This window comes from Chlorella variabilis, assembly GCF_000147415.1.
Source record: "Chlorella variabilis unplaced genomic scaffold CHLNCscaffold_9, whole genome shotgun sequence".
In the NCBI taxonomy this organism is placed as follows: Eukaryota; Viridiplantae; Chlorophyta; class Trebouxiophyceae; order Chlorellales; family Chlorellaceae; genus Chlorella; species Chlorella variabilis.
In genome coordinates this window covers 229,873-253,427 of record NW_005435079.1, presented here as the reverse complement: position 1 = coordinate 253,427, position 23,555 = coordinate 229,873, and the positions used below count along the sequence as shown (strand labels likewise).

General features: G+C 67.1%; 6 protein-coding genes across 6 annotated transcripts; 3 read left to right on the top strand and 3 right to left on the bottom strand.

Moving 5' to 3' along the window:
- Positions 1–252: 252 nt before the first annotated feature.
- Positions 253–1,663, top strand: CHLNCDRAFT_145264 (hypothetical protein; the record flags this gene model as incomplete). Its single annotated transcript, XM_005847994.1, has 4 exons — positions 253–321; positions 463–625; positions 787–1,163; positions 1,289–1,663. 4 exons carry the CDS (start codon positions 253–255, stop codon positions 1,661–1,663), a joined length of 984 nt encoding a protein of 327 aa, XP_005848056.1.
- Positions 1,663–4,659, bottom strand: CHLNCDRAFT_57711 (hypothetical protein). Its single transcript, XM_005847833.1, has 6 exons — positions 4,062–4,659; positions 3,770–3,917; positions 3,479–3,579; positions 3,190–3,308; positions 2,835–3,002; positions 1,663–2,704 (listed from the first exon to the last, which is right to left on the bottom strand). Exons 1-6 carry the CDS (start codon positions 4,618–4,620, stop codon positions 2,192–2,194), a joined length of 1,608 nt encoding a protein of 535 aa, XP_005847895.1. The 5' UTR covers positions 4,621–4,659; the 3' UTR covers positions 1,663–2,191.
- A 1,904-nt stretch (positions 4,660–6,563) lies between these two features.
- Positions 6,564–7,436, bottom strand: CHLNCDRAFT_145261 (hypothetical protein; the record flags this gene model as incomplete). The annotated part of the gene is made up of 5 exons (XM_005847832.1): positions 6,564–6,633; positions 6,804–6,851; positions 7,013–7,095; positions 7,216–7,285; positions 7,411–7,436. The coding sequence occupies 5 exons, from the start codon at positions 7,434–7,436 to the stop codon at positions 6,564–6,566; spliced, it is 297 nt and encodes a 98-aa protein (XP_005847894.1).
- Positions 7,437–11,063: 3,627 nt separating this feature from the next.
- Positions 11,064–11,854, bottom strand: CHLNCDRAFT_145259 (hypothetical protein; the record flags this gene model as incomplete). The annotated part of the gene is made up of 3 exons (XM_005847831.1): positions 11,064–11,311; positions 11,462–11,564; positions 11,729–11,854. 3 exons carry the CDS (start codon positions 11,852–11,854, stop codon positions 11,064–11,066), a joined length of 477 nt encoding a protein of 158 aa, XP_005847893.1.
- Positions 11,855–12,709: 855 nt separating this feature from the next.
- On the top strand, positions 12,710–14,579 carry CHLNCDRAFT_10401 (hypothetical protein; the record flags this gene model as incomplete). The annotated part of the gene is made up of 7 exons (XM_005847993.1): positions 12,710–12,929; positions 13,058–13,177; positions 13,369–13,487; positions 13,663–13,728; positions 13,856–13,963; positions 14,120–14,253; positions 14,465–14,579. Coding segments are annotated over 7 exons (882 nt in total), but the record flags the coding sequence as incomplete, so codon positions are not given.
- Positions 14,580–22,050: 7,471 nt separating this feature from the next.
- CHLNCDRAFT_145257 (hypothetical protein) lies at positions 22,051–23,501 on the top strand (the record flags this gene model as incomplete). The annotated part of the gene is made up of 4 exons (XM_005847992.1): positions 22,051–22,166; positions 22,501–22,840; positions 22,941–23,072; positions 23,205–23,501. 4 exons carry the CDS (start codon positions 22,051–22,053, stop codon positions 23,499–23,501), a joined length of 885 nt encoding a protein of 294 aa, XP_005848054.1.
- Positions 23,502–23,555: the final 54 nt, after the last annotated feature.

Here is a 23,555-nt window from a genome sequence, read left to right as displayed (position 1 = left end):
ACAGCGAGGTTCAACCCTGCTGCAATGCATGGGCAATTCTTACCCGAGTCTTGGGCCTTCCCTCTGCCAGCTGCACTAGCTCTGGCATCCTCCAACTAAGTTGCGACTTGCTGGGAGCCCCACCAGCGCTATAAAAAGGCGGGGCAACAGCGGCCCAAGGTGTTTTGTGAGATCGCACAGTGGGTGCGCCGGCCAGGAAGCCTCTGGAGAATAGCGAAGGCGGGGGCGGCACGGTTATCGCCCGCTCCCAACATGCGGGTGGTCTCGCTGTTGCCTTCCGCCACCGACACCGTCATCAGCCTGGAACTGGCAAGCCTGCTGGTTGGACGCTCGCATGAGGCAAGCCCCAGCTTCTACAAGAGACATGCAGTTGCCGCCACCCTGCCACCCTGCCGCCTCTGTCCTCCTAGGCGCCATGTTGCTTGCTGACGGTTTCCCGTTCATCATTGCCCGTGCTTGCAGTGCGACTGGCACGAGGTGCAGCACCTGCCGGCTCTAACGTCCAGCAGGGTTGGGGACTCCATACCTGTGGATGAGATTGACGCGGTGATGAGTGCCAGCGCAGCTGCTGTGCGGGAGATGGCTCTCCTCGGGGCGCACCTGGCTGTCCCGCTACTCGAGTTTGGTGAGGGCTCCATTCGAAGCCATTAGTCAAGTGTTTCACACCTCGGCGGTCATGTGGTGCATTCCTCCTTCCTGCCTATGGAGTGCATCTCCTGCTTTGCCCTGCTGCCCTCGCATCTCGCTCCTGCCTCCACCCTCCTTCCCTCCCCCTTCCTCCTACAGGCCTGTCGGTCTATCACCTGCACATAGAGCAGCTGCAGCAGCTGCAGCCTGATGTCATCTTGACCTGCTTACAAGCAGCGCATGGCGCGGTGCTGTCGGATGGCCTGCTGGAGGCAGCGCTGCATGCAGTGCTGGGCTACGCCCCGCGGGTGGTGCACTGCGCGGCAGAGGACCTGGCAGGGGTCTGGCGTGACATGCAGGCAGTGGCTGATGGGCTGGGGGTGCCTGACAAGGGGCGGCAGCTGGTGCAGCGGCAGCAGCGGCAGATGGCAGACGCGGCAGCCAGCGCACGAGGGCGCGGCAGCCTGCGGGTGGCCTGCATACAGTGGCCGCACCCACTCATGGCGTGCGGCGCTTGGGTGCCCGAAATGATCCAGGTGGGTGGGGAGCAGAGCTTGTGCGGCGATGTAATGGGGGGTTGCTATGAGCAGTACATGTGACTGCAAGAAGGCAACCGACCACCTGATTACATCGCTGTGACCCTGGGTGACCCGCCTTGCAGATGACGGGCAGCCAAGACGTGTGCGGCGCTGTCGACCACGCCGAGGTTGTCTCGGCGCAGCAGCTGCGCAGTGCGGCGCCAGATGTCGTGGTGTTTGCCCTGTGCGGGCTGCCACTGGATAAGAGCGCGCAGGCGGCGAAGGCAGCGATCCGGCGGCTGGCGTCAGTGTGGGCCGAGCTGCCCGCTGCGCAGCACGGGCGGGTGGCCGTGGTGGATGGGGAGCGAGTGTTCTCCCGGCCAGGGCCCTGGCTGGTCCAATCCATGGAGGCGCTGGTGGAGCTGCTGCACCCAGAGGCGCAGGCCTTCGGGCACCAGGGCAAGATCTGGCGGTGGTTGGACGGGAGCATAGATGCGCCTGCCCCGGCACCGGCATAGCATGCAGACCCATTACAAGCCCTGTGCATGACGCTGTGCATCAGCTGGCAACGATTCGGGAAAACAATCTGAGTGGCAGTCTAGGCTAGGAGAGCTATCTATCCATGCTGGAGACCGACAGGTGGCCAGTGAGAGAAGAGAGGGAGGCGCGAGTGAGAGGACGGGTGAGAGGAGCAGTAAACAGGTGACTAGCTGAGGGGCCAGATGTTGCAGGAAGCAATGCAGCAACAGCAGCGGTAACAGAGCACAGATAGACAAGGTATCTGACAGGTGGTGGTACACGGGAGGAGGCAGAAGAGCAGAGGCTCCAGCCGCCCCAGCCTGGCAGGCCGCAGCCCGCACCGGTATGGCAAGGAGGAGCTTCAGCATCGCTCCGCCAGGGCAGGAGGTGGCTGGAGGTGATACTAGGCAGTAGCTGGACAAACAGTGGGTAGCAGATGGACGGTGAAAAATCGCGGGAGCGCTGCGTGGGGGCTGCTGCCGCTCAGCGTCAGAAGCCCAGCAGGCAATCAACGAGTCTGGTTTGGTTCAATTGGCCAGGGCATCGCCAACGATGAGGAGAAAGGCAAGGGCCATGCACATGGAGTAGGCCAGCTGGAAGGGCACGGAGCGGCGGGCGGCGGCACGCTGCAGCCGCTGCGTGCGCTTGGCCTGGGCTGCGCCCAGCAGGCGCTCTCGCTCCGGCGCGTACACAGGGCGCCCCTCCCTGTCGAAATACTTGCCGGCACGCAGTGGTGCGGTCAGAAACTTGGCCAGGGCGCGGGTGGGGGTGAGGAAGCGGATGGCGGTGCCGGCCTCGCCGCGCGCCACCACGCTGCGCAGGCGCGGCACCAGGAAGGCGGCCACCGTCTCGGGGTGCTCGCACAGGATGTTGAACACCTGCTTGCTACTGGGGGTGGCGCCCTCCAGCAGCAGCGGGGTCAGCACCATGCCGGGGGACAGGTTGTGGATGCGCACAGGGTTGGCCAGCCCCGCCGCCTCGTGCTGCAGGGTCTTGAGCAGCTGCGCGATGGCGCACTTGGTGGCGCCGTAGGCGGCATACTGCAGGGCGGGGAGGGCGTGGGCAGAGCCTGAGGGCGGGTGGTAAAACACAAAGGCAGAGCATCCCGGCTGCCCATTGTTCATCGGCGCACGCGGTGCTGCACCAATCGTCCCTTTTCCCAAGCCGCACCTGCGGCGTGGGGCTGCCGTCTGAGCCGGCACCCTCTGTGTTGAAGATGTGGCCGCCGCCCGGCTGGTGCGCCATGCGGCGCATGGCGGCACGCGTGACCAGCAGGGAGCCGAGCAGATTGGTCTGCACCACGCGCTGCACCTGCTCAGATGACTGGGACAGCAGGCTCTGCAGGAGGAGAGGGGCGGACGAGCAACACGGAGGGCAATGCACGGCTCAGCAGCTGGAGAGGGGAGGAGTGCGCGAGGACAGCACGCAGGCGGCCGCTTGAGAGCCCCAAGGAAGCACGGAGGCTACCACGACGGCTGGCAGGATGAGGCAATGCAAGGTTTCAGGGTGGGTGTCCCCACCACACCTGGAAGGATCCCGAGTAGCCGGCGTTGTTGATGACCACGTCTGTGCCACCCAGCAGCTGCTGCGCCGCCTCCATCAGCGCCTCGACGGCCGCCGGGTTGCTCACGTCGCACTCCACACCTGTGCAGGCCAGGCCAGGCGGCGTCACAGGCACACCATGCAGGCATGAGCTGTATGGCGGCCGCTCATGACAGGCAAGTGTGCTGCTTGATGTACGTCGGTGCCGCTGGCCACAGGCAGGGGCAAGCCTGCGCCCCCCCCTCCCCCCCCCGATCAACCCGGCGCCTCACCCATAATGCTTGCATCGGGGCCCACCTCCTCCCTCAGCTGCTGCACTGCCGCCTGCGCGCCCGCCTCGCTGCGGCTGGTGACCAGCACCATGTCACCACACCTGCGGGGGGGGCGGTGCATGGTGGGTAAGTCATCCCAGAGTGGGCGGCGCAGCACTCCAGCAGCAGTAGGTGGACTGGCGCCCCTGGAATGGCGCCCCTGCACGTCTGCCAGCAGAGCAAGCAAGCGAGGGGGTGGTGGCGCTGCCTTGCCTGAGGAACTCCCGAGCCAGCGCCTTGCCCACCCCTGACGAGCCGCCTGTGATGAGGACACGCAGCGGCGCGGGTGGGGAGCGCCACAGGCGTTGCACGCCGATGAAGTCGTGCGCTGCGGTTGCCAGGCCGCCCAGCACGCCGCCAGCCACCACGGGCATCCACAGCGGCGTGAGGGCCGCGGCGCCTGTGGCAGGGAAGCACCAGGGGCGGCAAGCGAGCTGTCAGCTGATTGCGGAGGTGTCAGCCCCTGCCCTGCAAATTTAGCTTGAAGGGAATGAGAGATGCATGAAGCAGACCCGCGTGACTTTGGTGCTGCAGCGTCACCTACCCGTCAGCTGCACCGCCACCGACAGCAGCCAGGCCGAGCCCACCACCATTCCGACGGGGCGGTGCGCGCCCGCCAGCTGCTGGCCTGCCCTGATCTTTGAAGAGAATGGGCTTCCGCTGCTGGTGCTGGTGCTGCCGCCACCAGTCCTTGCCTCTGTCCCCACCGCCTCTTCGCCTGCCCGCGCCCAGGCCGCCCGCCGGTTGTCGGCTGCCTCAGATCCCTGCTGCTGCTGCTCCTGCGCCGGCTGCCGTTCAGAGCCCACTGCATCTCCTGTACTGTGCCGGTGTGGCCGAGGCTTGGCCACAATGTTATTGCCAGCCTGCTGCAGCTGCTGCTCTGTCGGCGGCACGAGCGCTGGTGGCGCTTGGCGGCGGCGGGTTGGCGCGGCGCCCAAACGCTCTGCTGGGTGCCGCTGCCCGCCTGCAGCGGCGTGCACGGGCAGCCTAGCGTGGAAAGCGAGTCTCGAGGGGCCGCAGCCGCCTGATTGCTGGCTATTGGTGCAGACAGCTAGGGCGCCGCCGGCGCCCAAGCTGCAGGGCGCAACCATAGAGCCACGCATGCCTCGCTGGGCGTCACAACCCGCCAGGCCTCTGCAGTGGGAGGAATGAGTGGCGCATTAAGCCGAGGGCCACCTTCAAGTGTCCAAAAACACCTAGCCTTGTCAGCACATGCAAAGAGGCTCCCTCATCAACCTCCCCCCCGTAGCAAGTGATCAGGTCAATTTAGCACCCGTCCCACCCGCTCGCTGCGCCCCTAGGCTGAGAACTGAAACGCCGCGCCCAGGCAATCCCTTTGCACCGTGTTCAAAAGCACTGGGATTGCCTCTAGGCACCACTCCAGCGCCTATCAGAAGACCCTAGGTGGGCAGGCCGGAACACGGCGTGAGTTGCGAGCTCGCGTCTGCTGCTGTGCTTTGGTGTTGGCACAGTATTGCGTGGAGCTGTGCAGAGACGGGGTGCCGCAAACGCACGTTTTAGCAAAGTATAGTCCGGCCGCCTCCTGCTTGCCACCGCGCCGCCGCCCACCGCCCTCGCTGCCCCCGCCCCTTGAACGCAGAACTGCTGTTGCTGCAATGTATCCGACGATAGGCCACTTTGATGCATCCGTCAACCCTCTACACAGCGCCTACCCCACCCCCGGCGGCAGCAGCAGCAGCGGCGCGGCGCAAACGCCGCCCGCAGGGCAGCATCCGCGGCCAGCGGCCAACGGGCCGCCCGCGCCTTCGCCACCTGCCTTCCCCACCCTACAAGTCACCATAGACCCCCGGTTCCAGATATCGCCGCCGGTGGGTGCGGCAGCCAACTTGGGGCCAACCAGCAGGTCTTGCATTGCTGGAATGAAATGAAAATGCTGCCCATTCTGGTTTTAATGGTTCGAGCCACTTGCTGTGGTACTCCCGCAGCCCGTGGCCTTGCTCACCAGCTACCCGCCATGCTGCGCTGCTACTCCTGCAGGTGCGGGCTCCATCGCAGCCGCCAGGCCAAGGCGGCCCAGCAGCGGGCGCGGCAGCGCCGCCGCCGCCTCCCGGCCACCCGGGGCCTGGCAGCCGGGAGCCGCTCGACTTGAGCATGGAACGGCGGCTGATGCAGGAGCTGGCCCCTGCCGCCACTGACGGCAGCAACATCAGTGGCACCGGGCCCAGCAGCAGCAGCACCACCGACACGCAGGCAAGGCAGCTCAGTTGGCAGGGCGGGGGCAGGCAGCTGTTCACGTGAACAGCACCCTGCCCGCCCCTGCTCTCATTCTCTGGCTTGCAGCGCTGCCCAGCTGCTGTCCGTGACTCGCTGCTTTCTCTGCCCGCTTTCTGCAGCTTAGGGCGCTACCGGCGCGGGAGGACCCGTATGATGTGCTGCTGGGACGGTACACGGGGATGGGGTACAGCAGGGACGAGGTGGCCATGGCGCTCACCATTGTGGGCCCCGACCGCTCGGACGATGCCGACAGGATAGGTGCGGCCTGTTTTGGGCTGGCTCTCTGGCCGGGCCGCCTGCTTGGCACTGCCTCCACCCAGCATCTGCTGTTCCGGTCGTGCCAACCCTGGTGCCGGCCCTTTGCTGTGCAGTCGATGCGTGCCGCAATTACAAGAAGCTGTGCAGCATGGGATTCCGGGCAGATCATGTGGCGGGGGCGCTGATCGTGCACGAGGGGGACCTGGACACAGCCACCAACGCCTGCCTGGATGCTACTGGCTGATGGCAGCAGCAAACGGTCCAAGGATTGGACTTGTTGCGAATGAAATGTGTGTAACAAGTTGCGGCTGGAATGCCATCAGGCTCAAGGGGTGGCAGGGACAGCATCAAATTTGGAACAGTGCAGGAAGGAAGGAGCAGACAAGCAGCAAGCGGGAATTGGCAGCTTCATGAAAATGAGAAGCCAGGGAGGAGCAGCAGGAACAACAACACAACAGCAACACAACACACAAGGCTGGGAAACAGCTGAGCGAGAATACGGTAAGGACTGATGGCTAAGCCCTCTGCAAGGAGGTCTGCAGACCGCCGGTGCTCAGCCGCCGTGCAGCGTGGAGATGAAGGTGAGCCGGTCGCCGTCTGTTACTGCCGCCTCCAGCTCGCCGCTGCATCGCCACAGGGAGGACACCGGGCACAGCACCCCAGTTCAGTCATGCGCTGCTAAACTGAACTGCCCGGCAATGATAGCATGCGGAATCTTGAAGCATGGCAGCAGCAAACACTGCCAGCAGCGTCCCTTGCCGACCGAGTGCCGGCAGGCAGCAGCCAGGCTCACCACAGCTCCCAGTCTGTGTCGTTCACAAGCACCAGCACCCCGGGGCGCCTGCAGGCGGCAGAAAGAGAGACAGGCAGAGAGGCAGACAGCGGAGTTGGGGCGCACTGCTGTGGCGGCAGTGAAGCAGGTGCATCACATCTCGTCGGTCATGTGCACAGAGTTGAACTCTTGCACCCAGCTAGCTCTGGTAGTTTCCCAGCAGCACTCACACGCTGCTGCCCTTCATGAAGAGTTCGGGCCGCTCGGTCAGCAAGTTGTCTCTTGCCCAGGCCATGGCCTCTGCCACCGTCAACTGTAACGAGCACAGCAATAGGAAGCGGCAGGCTTGTGTGCCTGCTCTATGGGAAACAAAGCAAAACACCGACGCCTTGTCCGCCGCCTTGTCCGCCGCCCTTACCGCCACTGCGCACACCTGGCCTCCGTTCTGCGGAATGTCGGCTTCCACCGTCTTCTGGTTCCCAAACAGCAGCTCGACACCCCCGCTGCAGAAGAGAAGCGTGCACAGGAGTCTGTGTTGCTCCAGCATGGCACGCTGCAGGGCTCCCCACCACACCTCGACAGGTTCCTTATGATCCACGAGCCATGCTGTGGCCGCTGGCAAGCGCACCTGAACTCCAACACGACCCTCACCATTGCTGCCCTGCCTGCAGACGTCTATTCTTTTAGCTAACAGCTGTTGCGTGCAATGTGATCAGAAGGAGTGGCCATCTGGATCACAGAGAGGGTGAAAGAAACGCCTGGAGCCAGGCGGGAGGCGCTAAGAGAAGCCGCCGTGTGCGCCGACAACTGTGCAATGTGAAGAGGGAATAAAGGGGGAACACGCTTCGGCACCTGCTTGCGGTTGGGGCCACCATGAGCACGATCAGCTATCACAGTCCGCTGCCCTTCTTCTTGTTGATGGGCTGGAAGAAGGATGTGATGGCGCCCGCCTTGATTGGTCTGCCTGACACGAGCGCCGCCAAGGCTGCGCTGGCGCCCACAGCCCGTCTCCTGCGCTTGGCTGGCCGCCGCTGCTGCTGCTGCTGCTCCTGGGGCTGCGGCTGCGGCTCCTGTTGCTGCTGGGTGGCCGACAGCTTGGGTCGCCCGTGACTGCCGCCCTGCTGCCGGCCGTTGTTGTACACCGGGCAGTTCGCGCCCCAGTGGCCGGGCTGCGAGCAGCGATAGCAAATGTCTGTTGGCTTGGCCTTGCCTCCCCCGCCGCCGCTGCTGGGGCCATACCCTGTGCCCATCGCGGCCGGGGTGCCGTAGCCCTGACTGGAACTGCCAGTTCCGCGGGTGGCCCCAATCCGCATGCCGCCAACCATCACCGCCTCTGACAAGTCCTTGGGTGGCGGCGGCTCGCACTTGTGGGCTTTCTGCCATTGCAGCCAGGCGCCATCGCTGTACTCCCGCCCCGCCCGCAGCGCCTGATCGAACCGGATCACCACCTGCACGTGTCAGGTGGTGCCAGCTCAGCTCACTTCACGAAGCAACACCACCACAACAACATTCAAAAACGGCATTGCGGAGCGGGCCTGGCATCGTCCTCCTGCAGCAGTCCCCCCGCCCCCGGGTCACACATCCCATACAGCACCCCCCCCACGCACCTGCCATACAGCACCCCCCCCACGCACCTGCGACGTCTTGACGCAGCCGTGGGAGTGGTCCAGCACCTGAAGGCCTTCTAGGCTGCGCACACGGCTGCACAGCGCAGGGCAGCAGGCACGGGTCGGTTGGAGTGAGGCGACAAGCCAGAGCGCAGGGCACACGGCCCCGCCTGGCCCGGCAAAGGCGGCCTGCACACCGCGCACAGCACCCTGCTGCCGCGCGTGCGATTCTACTCAACGCCCCATCAATTCCCTCCCCCCTGCTGCCGTGCATCCACCCCTCCCCACCTCAGGGCCACGTAGGCCTGCCCCACTGCAAAGATGTTGCGCAGTGACACTCGTGCCAGGTCCAGTGTCAGCCCCTGCAGCAGCCAAATGGCAGCTTGTGCTACTGTCACATGTTGGGCAACCTGGTCCAACATGCACGGAGCCACCACCAACAGCCCGCCCAGAGACCACCGTTTTCCGGGCACCCCGAGGCCCAGCGGCACCCCCCTCCCCACCTGGCACTTGTGGATGGTGATGGCCCAGGCCAGCTTGACCGGCACCTGGGTGCGGGTGCAGGTCCCCACGCCCGCCAGGTCTGCAGTGAACACCTCAGGGCCCAGCGCCACCTCGCGGCCATGCAGGAACCGGACCACGGGCACCAGGCTCGACGGCTGGCCCCACCTGTGGGCACATGGGCAGGGGGGAGGGGAGGAGAGGGAGGGGAGGGGAGGCTCGGCGGCGCAGGTGGCCCTCCTGACTGAGGCACCACTGGCGCATGCCATGCAGGCGCAGCCCCAGACGGGCCCCACACTCGCCGAGGCCCCACCCACTGCCCTGCAGGCGCACCTCTGTGCTGTCTGCGCCTGGCGCATCGCCCGGTCGTGCTGCTGGGCCGCGTCGCGACGTGCCTCCTCCGGGCTGCCCGCGCCAGGCAGCAGGGAGGCGTGGTCGCCATCCGTCTTCTTCAGCTTGCGCTTGGCCACCGCCATCTCCTGTTGCAGCTGCAGTGGCAGCAGCAGTAGCAGCAGTAGCAGCAGTAGCAGCAGTAGTAACAGGGGTGAGTGGGTGGGTGGGGTGGAGGGCGCGGTTGGGAGTGCTGGAGATCACTGCCGTGCAGCCACACAAGCCCCCAATGTGCCAGTAGCCAGCAGGCTGCCAGCATAGACAAGCATCAGCGGACCACCGCCAAGCAGCCATGCCAGAGCAAGGGGTGCTCACCTGCGCCTCAAACTCGTCACGCGAGATGACGCGCACCACCACGCCCCTGCTGCCGTTGACCAGCGCCTGGCTGCCTCCCAGCTCCAGGTTCTTCAGCAGCATGACCTGCGAGCAGGGTCAGGGGTGGAAAGCACGGAACGCATGGAATGCATGGAACGGAGCCGCTCCGTTGATGGCGACTGCGGCGCGGGCACAGATAGGACATGCAGGCACAAGAGATGGAGCGAGCAGATAGGGGCAGGGTCGTCCCACCTGGGCGCCAACCTTGAGCTGGATCCGCTTGGCGGCCATGCAGTCCCTGAAGAACTCGCTGTTCCACAGTCGCCGCGTGGCCCTGCACGGCAAGCACGCCGCAACCTAGGTAGTGAGATGTGTTGGTTGGGGATCCCAGCATAACCGCTGCAAGCCTGTGCTGGCCCATGCCCAGCCCCCTGCTGGTGCCAGCATCCCCGCCAGCCGCCCAGCATGCTGCTGCGGTGCCCTCTCACCCCTCGCGATCTGCCCTCAACACCCCAGAGCTGTCGCCCTCCTTATCCGCCAGCGGCGCAACATCGTCGACAGCGTCGAGCACCGCCGCCGTGCCCGGCAGCTGCGCCAGCTCCTCGACATTCACTCTGTCCACGTCGGCGTTGCGGGAGAAGAGCTGCGAGGTGCGAGGGCCAGGGGCGGGCAGGCGCTGAGGGAGAAACGGGGGCAGGGTAGTGGGGCAGAAGCAGCCTCGAATGGCCTGCGCCAGCCCCCCGCTTCAAGCAACCTTCCAGCCTCGAACCACACCCCTCGTGCCCACCTGCGTGGGCTTGATGCCCTCCCGCTCCGGCAGCGCCCTCGCACAGAGGCGCCACACCGTTGCCGCTGCCAAATCGTTGCCAAAGCGAATGGCATTGAGCAGGCGCACAAACTCCTGGTCTTTCTGCCTAAAAACCTGGGTCAGCACCACTTTCTGCACGCAGGACAGATGTGCTTGTGCGGGGACGTGGTCGTTTGGTGCAAGCCTGGGCAGCTGGGGTCCATGCTGCGGCCTTGGCAGCAGAACTGCAGCCAAGCGGGCCCGGGTGTGTTCAAACTGCCCACCTCCAGGTTGCTACGGCTCCATGCGGGGCACTGGAAGGTCAGGCCGCGGTTGAGGAAGGTGTCGGGGGCCATGCCCTGGCGGGGCGCACTGGAGATGGGGGGCAGCTGGAAGAAGTCGCCCGACAGGATGAGCTGCAGGCCGCCCCAGGGGGCGTCCAACCCGCGGATCTGCCGCGTTAGCGCCTCCAGCATCTGTAGAAAACACATACATAAAGAGGCTTTGTCCTCAGAAAGGGGAACAAAGGTGCATGCTGCAGGACAGCACCGCCACCCACCTGGAACATCTCAGCACTAATCATGCTGACCTCATCCAGAATGAGCACCTGCAGGCAGGGTCCTCCAGGAACATCACAACGAGGGGCACTTGAAAGGGAGGCTGCAACATAGCTCTATTTATTTAGTTGTTTGCCTTGAGTGCGCGCAGCCTGCCGCGATTCTCCTTCTTCCACATGCGCGAAAAGTCGTCGGTAACACGAGGCGCGCCGCATCCGAGCGCCGAGTGAACAGTGCTGCCGTTGATGTGGGTGGCGGCGATGCCGGTGGCGGCCGTCACCGCCACCAGCCTGCCAAACTCATCGCCGTGCTTGGTTTGTAGCTCGGCAACAATCTGGTTTAATAAAAAACTCTTCCCAGTGCCAGCATCGCCTGCTCGGCAAGGCGGCAGGCAGGCAGCACCGCAAGTCAGCATGCTCGCCGGGAGGAAGGGGGAGGAGGGAGGAGCAGCATGGTGCATGGTGCTCCTCCCTCAGCAGCAGCAGCAGCATTGTTGAGCACCAGCAACCCAGGCAGAGGCACCTGTGTAAAAAACGTTCTTGCCGGCTTTGACCAGCGCCACAACTCTCTGCTGCTCGTCAGAGAGGGCGATGCTGTCCACCGCCTGGCTGCCGCCGGCCACGTCCTGCAGGGAGATGGGTGGGCAGTGGGCGCGGGCCCCGTCTGCATGCCCACGTTGCATCGTGTTTCCTTGTCACGGCAGCAAGCGCCTCCACGCGCGTGCTGGCCACTCAGCCGGTTTGATCAAACTTTGCAAGTCGGGGTGGGGCAAGGCCAGCCCACCCCTACCTGAGAGAGGCTGCCGCCCACAAGCGTCTCTGAGACATGGGGCCCGGTGGAACCACGGCTCCCAGTGACCTCTACCGTGTCGCTGATATGCGTTGGGGCTGCATTGAGGCTAGCCAGAGCCTCCATGGTGCACACATGCGTGCACAAGGCGGCAGGCAATCTTCGCAGCGCGTGTTGTTGTCACGAACTCGCATTTGTACTGCTGGGCCGCACTGCGCAATCGCTGGCCTGGCTCGATACCCTGTGCCGCCCTTGCCTGACATCCTCAGTGCAATTTGCCCAGCATCAGCACGGCGCACTGCAACCTCACATAGCGTGCACATCGCGTTCTCGTCTGCAGCGTCCGCCCATCGCAATGCAGGCCACGGCGATGGCATCGGCAGCAATCGATCCCTTGGCCAGCACGCCATGCTGCAGCAGGCAAGGCCTCCGCCGAATAGCTGGCACACCTGACTGCTCGTGCTGCATAGCCACTGGGCTGTGTAACAGTTGCTGATGGCCGCTGCGCAGCCTCTGCAGGCCACGGCTGCCCCCGCGCCGGCAACGGCAGGCGCCGGCCCGCCAACCGCAGGGGGCAGCGGCGGCAGGCTTGCAGCCTGGCAGCGAGCCGATGCCGCAGCAGATAGTCGCCATACTTTGGTGCGACCTGCAGGATGAGCACAGCTGTGCTGCCGCTCAACAGGAGGACTTGTCAGCAGGCTGGTGCAGGTGCCTGACCTTCCTCTCGCTGCTACATGCAGGCGGCACGCTGCTGTTGTTGCGCTCTCAGCCTCAGCCTTTCTCCCCCTCCTGCGGCCACCCGCGACCTGGGCAGCAGCAGCAGCACTAGCCTCCAAGCAGCTAGGCGGCGGCGGCAATGGCGGCGTGCCCCCTGGCGGCAGCAGCGGCGGTGGCGGCGGCGGCGGCAGCGACGGCTGGCAGCTGGCGCGGCGGCCGCCCCAGGAGGCCGTCCAGCTGGCGGCCGCAGCGGCGGGAAGGCCCATCCTGCTGACGCTGGTGTCGTTTGCCGTCACCCGCAAGGCATACGGCAAGATCACCAAGCTGTTCATCCGGAATTATGAGGAGGCCACGGGGCGCACCGTGCGCTTCCGCCTCAGCTTTGGCGGCAGCGGCACACAAGCACGCGCCGTCATCGATGGCATGCCCGCCGACATTGTGGCGCTGGCGCTGCCGCTGGATGTCATCAAGATTGCGGATGCCAGTGAGTTGGAGGGGGGTGGGGGGCAACGGAGGGAGAGGGGAGGAGAGTGAGTGGCATGGTGGCAGGCGAGGGCTGCCGGGGCAGGGTGATCATTCAGCTTGATGTAATGCAACCGCCGCCTGCTGCAGGACTGCTGCGCGAGGACTGGCCCACACAGTTCCCCAACAACAGCGTGGTGGTGGAGTCGGTGTGCGCCCTGGTCACGCGCAAGGGCAACCCCAAGAACATAAACGGCTGGGACGACCTGGGTGAGGCCCCCTTCGGCAGCAAATGCCGCCCCCGCACACACGCATGCGTCGCTGTCGCTGGGCAGGAGCAGCAAGCAAGGACAACAGGAGCAGGGAACACTTGAGCAGGCTGTGTGCGCATGCAGCATGCCGCCATGCCACGGCTGAGCGTCCCGACGCCCTCTGCCTGCCTGTCCTGCCACCAACTGCAGCACGCGACGACGTGGCAGTGATCACTGCCAACCCCAAGACTGCGGGGGTGGCGCGCTGGATCTTTTTTGCGCTGTGGGGCGTGAAGCTAAAGAAGGGCAAGCAGGCGGCCAACGATTATGTCACAAAGGTGGGTGGTTTGGTTGTATTATGTCACAAAGGTGGGTGAGGGTTGTACACACCCACCCCAAAAGTTGTTTGGGAGCTCTGCTGGCGGCTGTTGGCTCGCGGCAGCCACCCACTTTGGTGTGCCGGCACCGCCCTTGTCCTGCCTGCCCGCCCGCCTCGGCCCGCAGGTGTTTGACCAGGTGCTGGTTCAGCCGCGGGATGCCCGTGAGGCCTCAGACGTCTTCTATCGCCAGGTGCGCCGGGGGCAGGGCATGGGCAGGCAGGCGGGACGGCGGCTGCGGGCGGCAGGAGCGATGGAAACCTGCACCAACCCACTGCGCTGCTGTGTCCCTGCGCTCTACTGTGCTGTGTGCCTTGCAGGGCATGGGCGACGTGCTGCTGACGTATGAGAATGAGGCCATCTTCACAAACCTGGTAGTGAAGGAGAAGGAGCGCCTGCCATACATCGTGCCAGACAACAACATCCGGGTGGGTGGGTGGGTGGGGGATCCAGGGTGTGCGCCAGCGCCAGACTGGTGGGCGAACCGAGGTGCATGCGCAAACCCTGCCAGCAGCTTGGGTACCCTCTCCTGTTCCATCCTCGCACACACGCGCGTGCGCACACCCGTGCCGCCGCCGCCGCAGATCCAGTGCCCGCTGGCGCTGGTGGACCACAACCTGCGGGATGCGCCGCTGGAGCAGCGCGAGGCCGCCTCCGCCTTCTGCCGCTACCTGTACACCAAGGAGGCGCAGCGCGAGTTTGCGGCCTGCGGCTTCAGGTGGGGGGAGGGAGGGGCCGACGGGCTAGCCCGGCGGGCAGAGGGTTCTTGTTTCCTGGCTGCGGGCTGTGTGCTGGCTGAGGTGGTGCCCACGCCTGCGCCTGTGCTGTCTCGGCTGGCCTGCTGCCGTGCTGCTCACTGCACTGCTGCCCGGCTGCGCAGTGCCACCACGCTGACCCCGCCACCTGCCTTCCCTGCGCCTCCTGCGCAGGACGCCCTACAAGGATCTGTCTGAGGAGTTTGCGCTTCAGCCGGTCAAGGGGCTGTGGACGGTGGAGAAGCGGCTGGGCGGGTGGAAGGAGGTGCAGAAGGAGTTTTTCGATGACACGGTGGGTGGTGTGATGAGGGGCGGGGGCGTGCCAGATGGAGGTCTGGCGGGCCGGGCAGCAGCGCTCCAGGTGTGGGGCGGGAACCCTTGGCGGGGGCGTGCAGTATGTGGCGGTTAGCCTCGTCGCTGACTGCATCGGCCCAGGCCGCCTGCATGCCTTGCAGGGGATATGCTCTGAGATCCTGCGGGACGTGGGGGCGAGGAAGGTGGCGGCCGAGATGGCAAAGAGGTAGCGGGCAAAACGGTGGCGGTTTTGCACCCAACCCTATCCAGCGACCGTCCGCTCCCCCATTGCCATTGCATGGATTTCCCCTGTTGACATCACTGCACTCCATTCTGCAACCCTGTACATGGCAGCTTTAGTCCAACATGCACAGTACATGGCCGAAGCAGTGCGCGCACGTGCGGGGCATGGCAGCCGCAGCGCACAGCATGGCACCCCATTCTTGGAACCCTGATCAGCCGATTTCTCCCGCATCCACGCGCCAGCTGATGCACATTGCGGGCGAACACGCAGCCAAACGACCTCAAGCGCTGGCTGCACTCTCTGCCCCGACAGCTTGCCCTCTGGAACGGCCAGACCTGGATTTAGCAGCATCATGTGCTAGAACTGGCTGGAGCAAGCTTTGGGCAGCCCCCCCGCTGGTGAGTTGCGCATGCATACGTCAAGTGCAGCCTGTAGCCGCGTCCTGGCCTCCCCGAGCTCAATTGGAGGCTGCGGGTGCTGCCCGGATTGAGCGACGGGGGGCGCCAACGAAGCGCGGCTGCGCCAGCCCACTCTATCACCAGGTGGCCCCTGTGCCCCTCCCCTCTCTGCCACCCGCGGCTCCACGCCCCAATTGGGCCTTGGAAGCACCTGCACAGCGGCTGGAAAATGGCTGCGGGGGCCGCGCCGATCTTTATCCTTTGGCCTGCGGTTTCCCGCCGCCAGTCGCTGGTGGCGGGACCCCTGTCCTCGCGCGCAGCCGCCCACCTCTGGTTCCTCGCCCTGCCGCCTCCCTGCAGATCCATGGTTGCTCCAGCAACAGCAGCGATAGCGGTGCCACCAGGCTATGCAGCACCTGGCATCCCGCAGCCGGCAGCCAAGGGTGCGGGAGGGCCCCACCTCGTCCCCAGCTCCGGCAGCACCGAGGCAGCGCTGCGCAGCCAAGAGAGCAGCCCCGGCAAGCCGCTGCCGCCCAAGACGCCAGCGCCCACCCACCTAGATGCAGCCCCGCCGCCGCCCAGCTCGCAATGGCCGCCGTCTGCGCTGACGCAGGCGCTGAGGCGTGGCGGGAGCGGCGGCGGCGCCGTGCCGCTGCAGGAGCCCTGGGGCAGGCCTGAGCATGCGGGCACCGCCGCCAACGGCACCGCAGCAGCAGTGTCTGGACGGGAGGGGCATGCTGTCAGCGAGGACGAGGAAGAGGCGATGCTTCATGACGATGTGCTGCTGTTCAATGCACCTGCCGTGGGGTCGGGTGTGCCAGACCCCCAGCTGCTCGTGCATAGCCCCGACAGCAGCCTGGCTGCCGACGACGGGCTGCTGGCGGCGGCCGATGCGGCACGCAGCAGCGGCCCTGCCTCCCCCACCACCAGCAGCCTGGAGGTGCAGCAGCAGAGAGAGGCAGGCGGCGGGGCGCCGGCCCCTGCTGCAGCAGCAGCGGCGGGCTGCGCAGGCAGCGCGGATGGCGACGGCGACGGCGAGCGCACGCCGCGGCAGTCGTCTGCCCTTCACAGCATGCCGGGTGCCCTGGACGTTCTATCGCCCGGGGCCGAGCCGGGCTTCTCCCTGGCTGAGATGCTGCAGGTGGGTGGTGGTTGGGGCGGCGGGTGGCTATGCAGCCTACTGTGACGCCGCATGGTCGGCAGCTGCATGCCTGCGCAGCGTATGCGCTCGCACCCGGCATAGCTGTTTGCCGTTGTGCGTATGCTTGCCCCCCAAGCCAGACAGGGCATGGCGTTTGAGCGGCGTTGTGCTGCTGGCCGGTCTTGTTGCAGGGTCCCACGCTGCCGCCGCCCCGCGCGCCCGACATGGCGCGCAGCCCCGGCTCCCGCCCAGCTTTCCTCCCAGACCTGCCCCACCTGTCCCAGCTGGATGACGGCATGGGAGGGCTGTCCCCCCGCCGCTCCCTGCACCTGCCGGGCTGCTCGCCGCTGGGGCTGACGGGGCTGCGCGACCCGCCAAACATGCCGGGCATGCCGCCCCTCGTGCCACGCCCGCCGCTGCTGCCGCCATCGGCGCTGGCGGGCGTGCCGCCGCCGCTGAAGGGTCCGCCCGGCGCGCCGCGGCCGCTGCCTGGCCACGTGCCGCCTGGGGGCCTGCGGCGCCCGCTGCTGCAGCCCATGGGCAGAGCGCTGCCCCTGGCGGGGCCACCGCCGCCGTTGGGCCTGGTCAGGCCGCCGCCGCTGATGCGCCCGCCGCCCGCCGGGCAGCTGCCCATGCCACCCCACCACCACGGCATGCCAGGCGGCGGGCCAGCCCTGCGGCCTCCACTGGGTGCTGGCATGGCCAGGCCTGCCGGCGGGCTTCCGCCGCCGCCTGCGCCACCCATGATGGTGCCGGTGCCGGTGCCGGCAGGCGGGCGCGAGGAGGGAGGCGAGTGGGCTCCTCTTGAAGATGGTGAGAGAGAGCCCAGCCCTGAGCCAGCGCACGCAGCGCAGACAGGCAGACTGCCCCGCTGCACGTTCTGCTGTGGCGATTCGTCCCATCCAGCATGCACCGCCGAGCATCCTGGCTGCCTGTGCTGCACCCCCCCTGCTGCCAACCTGCAGAGCTGCTGACTGCGGAGGGCGTGAGGTGTGTGGCCACTGTGCCCCGGGAGCTCATCCAGCAGCAGCAGCAGCAGCAGCAGCAGCGGCAGCAGCCAGCGGCAGCAGCAGGGCCCGGGCCGGGCGCGGCGATGCAGCAGCAGCAGTCGTCGAAGCCGCCCTCCGGCCTCAGCGGCGGCATGGCGGCGCCCAGCGGCGGCACGCCTGTGCCCGTGCAGCCGGTGGCCGCCATCCGCGCGCCCGCCGCCAATGCCGCGTTTGCCGCCATCAAAGCCGAGGCGGCAGCAGGCGCAGCGGCGGCGACGGCGGCCATCCTTGCAGCTCCCACCACGACCGCCCGCGGCCCGGCACCAGCCGGAAGGCCGCCCTCGCGCCCCGCCGGCCCTCCGCCAGCGCAGCAGCAGGTGCAGGCGGCTGGGGCTCCCGCCCCGCGGCGTGTGGCGCCCCCCGGGCGCGACCCCATGCAGTCCCGCCCCTTCCAGGCCTTCCTGGCCATGCTGCGCAGCAACAGCGCGGAGTTTGAGGCGCAGGGGCGCGTGCTGCGCCTGCGGCAGTTCCTGCGCGCAGATGTGCCGCCCAGGGTGAGCGGCGGCGCCAGGCATGCGCCTGAGCCTCAACCACGGGCCGCGCTGTCCTGCTGCCGCTGCGCTCCAAACGAAGACACACCCACACACGCCGCACCACCCACACTGCTAGCTCCCATGCGCGCTCCTCCACCAATCCACGTGCATCCGCCCTTGCTCCTGCCCCTTCCCGCCAGGTTCTGGATGCCGTGCTGGATGCTCTGGAGGCCAACAGCCGCGTGCAGGCGCTGTACATCCAGAACTTTGAGGCGGGCATGGGCGACGCGCAGCTGGACCGGCTGGCCCGCCTGCTGCGCCGCCGCCGCATCTGGGCGCTCAACGTGGGGGAAAACTTTGGGACGAGCCAGGCGGTGAGGGGGCGCCGCCACACTGGGCGTGGGCTGTGGGCAGGCGGCGCTGTGCGGCGGAGTCTCAGCGGCGTGCAGGGGCGCAGCGGGCAGCGGCGGCATGCGCGTGCCTGGTGCCTGTGTTGACGGTATCAGCCTGCGTTGGTGTCGGCCCAGCAGCCTTTCCCCGCTCCCCGCACACCCGCACCACCCCTCCCGCGTCCCCGAACTTTGCAGGCCTGGCGCCGCTTCTGCGACGCGCTGCCCGGCACCGCGGTGGCCCACCTGTATGTCAGCGAGCAGCACCTGGCGGGCACAGACCTGAAGGGGCGCATGCGGGACGCCATCCGCGCCAACCGCAGGTCAGCACACTGCCTTGTGTGCGGCGGATGGTGGTGGTGGGGTGGTGGAGTGGTGGGGTGTAGGAGGCACAGCCGGCCTGCACTGAGAGCAAAGGTCTGGGCCGGCGCCGCCCGCCTGCGTGGCCTCCCGCCTGCCCTGCCCTCCTGCCCTGCCTTCCTGCCCTGCTGACCGCGCACGTGCTTGCCGCGGCTGGCTGGCGCTGCAGGGCTGCGCCGCCGCGGGACCCCGAGGTCATTGTGCATGTGGGCAACATGTGGTGGAACCCCAAGCTGCCACCCTGTGGAGGATCCTACTCGCCACGTGGCGCCACGGCACGCGCGGCAGCCGCCGCCGGCTCGGCCGCCGTGGTGACGGTGCCGCTGCCCGCGGGGGCCAGCAGGGAGAGCCTGAGCGGCGGCGCCAGCGGCGGTGGCGGCGCCAGCGGCAACGCCAGCGCGGGCAGCGGCGCCGGCGGCGCGCAGGCAGAGGGCGGCAGCGCGGGCCGGGCGGGCAGCGCCGCCGGCAGCGCCGCCGCCGCCGCCACCACCAGCGGCGTGGGCGCTGCCTCGCAGCCTGGAGCAGCAGCATGCGCGCCGCCGGCGCTGGGCGCTGCTGCCGGAGCTGGGACGGCAGGCAGCGCAGAAGTTGCTGCAGCAGCGGCGGCAGCCGCCCAGCAGCAGCAGGGCTACTCGCTGCGTGCGGCCCCCAAGCGGCGGCAGGGGTGTGATGAGGATGAGTTCTTCGGAGGCAGCCCGCCGGCCAAGCGCGGCCCCGCAGCAGCAGCCTTTGAAGCCGCCGGCGAGGCCGCCGCCGCACCAGCCTCCGCCTTTGCCCCCGCCGCCGCAGCAGCAGCTGCCGCCATGGAGGAGGCTGGCGACGCGGGCGGGGCGGCGCCGGGCGTCGGGGCGGGGCGCGCGGGCAGCAGCCGGCGCGCGGGCCGCCCCTCTGCGGCACGCCTGCTGCAGCAGTCCAGCGGCCTGTCTTCCGATGAGGATGAGGAGCTGGATGAGGCGTATCTGGAGGAAGGGGATGACGACGATGCCGCATACCTGCCCTTCAAGTCTGGCATGCTGGTGGCCTCGGGTGGGTGCCTGCCCATGAGCGGAGCCCAGCCAAGCGCACGCGCCTGCCCAAGGCTGCACCCGCCTGCCTGCCTGTGAGGGAGCCCCGGGCGACGGCGTGCGTTGCGGTTGTCAGTAGCAGGCCAAGGAGCGCCGGCCACGTGCGCGCTGTCGCCGGCGGCAGGGAAGGGCGGCATGAGCCGGCTGCTGGCACCTCCTCCCCATCCCTGCCCTCGGCACCCCTCTCCCCCGCGTGCCTGCAGACCCGTACGCCGCGCCCACCCGTGCCTCGCGCCGCATCCAGCGCCGCTCGGTGCAGGCTTACCAGGGCCACCTTCCCATGGATGATGAGTTTGTGACTTTCGACCCGGAGGAGGCGCCGTCGCCGCCACGCGCAGCCGCGCCCCGCCGCCGCCACCCGCAGCAGCAGCTGCCGGCCGGCCTGGCAGCGGCGCAGCAGCAGCAGCGCGCCGCGGCGGCGCGGGCCCGCGTGGCCGCCGCCGCTGCGCAGCCGCCCCACAGCCTGCCCGCCGGCATGCTGCCAACGCACAGCGCAGGCGCGGCGTCTAGGTCGCCGGCGGCGGCGCCCGGCGCCGCTCGCGGCGGCGCCGCCGCGCCCCGCGCCGCGGCGACCGCCGCCAAGCGCTCGCTGCACTCTGTGGCGCAGCGCATGCGCTCGTCCAGCGGGCGGCAGCCGTCTGGGGAGCTCAAGGGGCGCCCCAGCTTTGCTGAGCTGGTGGAGTCGGGGTTCATGGCGGCAGGGGCGTACCGCTTCACGGTGGGCATGCAGGACATCCATGCCTCGCTGGAGCCGGATGGTACCATCGTGTATGCGGGGTCACGGTACCGCGCCATCTCCAAGTTTGCCCTGGTGGTCCTGCGGGAGCGCAACCCCTCGCGCCAGGTGGGGCCTGGGTGTGGGAGTGGGAACGCGCACCACCCTGCCGCGCCAGCCGTTTGATTCATGTGAAGCAAGGATGGTTGCCCTGACCCTGACGCCATCGCTGAGGATCCCCGTCGCTGAGGAGCCCCGCCTGCTCCCCTGCCTTCCCCGCAGTCGTGCGACGGGTGGAAGGAAGTGACGTGGAATGGCGAGAAGCTGGATTTGCTGCGCGCCCGCTTCCAGAGCCACCAGCGCAAGGCAGCGGCACGCAAGGCGGCGGCCGCGGGGCCTGTGGCGCTGCCTGCTGCCGCCCCCTGATGCCCTCCTGGCGCCACCCAAGCGACACGGTATGCAGGCGGCTGCCTGCCGACCGCCCTTCTTCTGATAGTACTGGCTGGCTGAAGTTTCAGCCCTAGTTTCTTTTCCGCTCCCTAGCTTGTTCGCCTTGCCTTCCTGCTTGATCCTGCGCTGTGCCCCTTGGGCATTTGTTGCCTTCAGTGGCTGGCTTTGGTTGTCTTGCTTTGCTTCGAACTGCACCTTGATGGGACAGGGTGGGACAGCTGCAAGCTTGCCCCACCCCCTAGCGCGGGTCCCCGCTGGCTCTCCCCTCCTTGCCTTGCGTTGAGCATCTAGCCCTCCTAGGCAGCCATGCACACAGGTCCACCGCGGCCTACCTACCATTTACAGAGCTTGTTTCCGTCACACAGTTTTTGTTTCCATCCCCACTGCGCCCTCACCGGGCTGACCTAAGCGACACAGAGCCTTCCATCATCTCCGCCACCCCCCACCCAGCCGACTTCTCGGCGATGGGGCGGGCCTGCACTGACTTGGATCTCTTGCACCTTGCACCTTGCACACTACAGTTTTGGGACCCTCAGCCCCGTGAGCTTTCACTGCTTCTGCTTGGTTTCTCTTCTGCACACCGCCACCCCTTGCCCTGCTCTCAGGGAATTGAGTTGGCGGCCACAATGAATGAGGTGGCCCGTTCTTTTCCCTCCGTCACGAATGTTCAGATCACATTTCACAGAAACAAAATGCTACCGAACAACAAGCTCAGTGTGCTCCGCCGCCATGACGCAAGGCATGACATGCATGGCACGGGCGGCAGCCCAAATACAAGCCGTGATCGTCGAGGCACCTGCTCAATTGTTGAGAGTTCGACCATTTGTGGGCAAATGCGAGGCAGGTGTGGCGTCAACCAGGGGGGAACTTGGTGCCTCGGCAGCTCCTTCCAGGAGGACGGCTCCGCGTTGCGCGATGGGCAGCGGGCATTTTCGCGGATTTCTGCCCTTCTGCAACCTTTTACCCTTGCACCGCCTTGCTCTTGCTGTATGTGAGTTAGAGGCAGGTGTCCACCAGCAGATTACCAGCAGATCGCGCGCTCCCAAGCCCACCGAGCCCTCTGCTCACTAGGAACTCGAGCGGTGGGCACATCAAAGCCACGTCTCACCGCGGCTAGGGCCCCAATTGGCCTCGCGGGTCGGCCGCCAACTTCCCCCACCCGCCACCCGCCGACGCCGACGCCATGGGCTCCGCCGGCACGCTCGGCCTTCTCATGGCGCTGGCTGCTGCTCTTAGCCCGGAGTCCCAGCCCTCAGAGGGCTCAGGAACCGTGCAGCCGCTCCAAAGCAGCGCCCAAGGGTGAGGCAGCGGCGACGCCAGCCAGGGCGCAGGCGCCCCGCCTCTGCCCTGCCGGCCGTTCACCGCCCACCGCCTGTGCTCCCAGCAGGTGGTCGCTACTGTGGTCGGACGAATTCAACGGTGCCACGTTAGACCGTGGCAAGTGGGAGCCACAGATTGCAAGCGGCTGCCAGTATGGCATTCCGGGCTGGGGAAACGGGGAAAGGTGAGCAGGTGCCGGGGTGGGGACCATGTGCCTGCTCTACCACAGGGCCCTCCCCCGCTGCCGTTACTGCCGCTGTTATCACCGCTCCTCCAACCACCATGAACTGCCACCCCTGCCCTGGTGCTGCAGGCAGTGGTACACAGACCTGCCGCAGAACCTACGGCTGGAGGACGGCAAGCTGGTGCTCCAGGCTGTGTACGATCCCGCCGCCCGCGCCATCCGCGACCAGCCCTACACCTCGGCCCGTGTCCGCACGTTTGGCAAGTATGCCGTGGCGCCCAGCCAGGCCCACCCCACCATCAAGGTGGAGGCGCGCATCAAGGTTCCCGCAGGGCTGGGCCTGTGGCCCGCGTTTTGGATGCTGCCGGCCGACAACGCCACGGCGGCGTGCAGCGGCTGCGGGCGACACGGGGTGTGGGCCGCCAGCGGAGAGATCGACATCCTGGAGGCAGCCAACGACGCGACTAAGGTCAGCCCTGCTCCGGGGTTGCCAGCTGACCTTGGCCATGGCATCGTCTGTCCGTGCGCCCTGATTGCATGGTTGCGGCCGCCGCCCCTCCCGCGTGCAGGCGCTGGGCACGCTGCACTACGGCGGCCCGTGGCCGCTCAATTCCTACACATCCAACAACTACTCTCTGCCTGGCGGCGCCTCGCTGGCTGGCGACTTCCACACGTTTGGCCTCGAGTGGGATGCCAAGCAGGTGGGTCGGGGTGGGTGGAGAGGGGATGAGTAGACGCGCAAGAAATGCGGGGAGTGGCTGTCACAGCTGCCACCGATAGCTGTTGCCGCGCATCGCCACTGAGACCCTTTCTCAGTGGCTGGGACCCTGCAGATGCGGTGGTACGTGGACGGCCAGCTGTTTGCCACGCAGTACAGCGGCAATGGCACCAGGAGCGGCTGGTTCAGCCTGGGCGCCGATGCCACCTCTCTCGAGGCTCAGCCGCTCCTCAGCGACGCCCCCTTCTCCCAGCGCTTCTACATCATCCTCAACCTGTCCCTAGGGGGCGAGGCCACCGAGTTCACCAAGATAAATGGCGTGGGCATCGCGCCTGCGCAGCTCAACGCCACGCTGGCGACGCCGCAGGCGATGCTGGTCGACTGGGTGAGGGTGTGGGGCTACTCGCCCTGAGATGCAGCGCGTGATCCGTTGACATTCATCAATGCCAACACGATTCATTGGTCC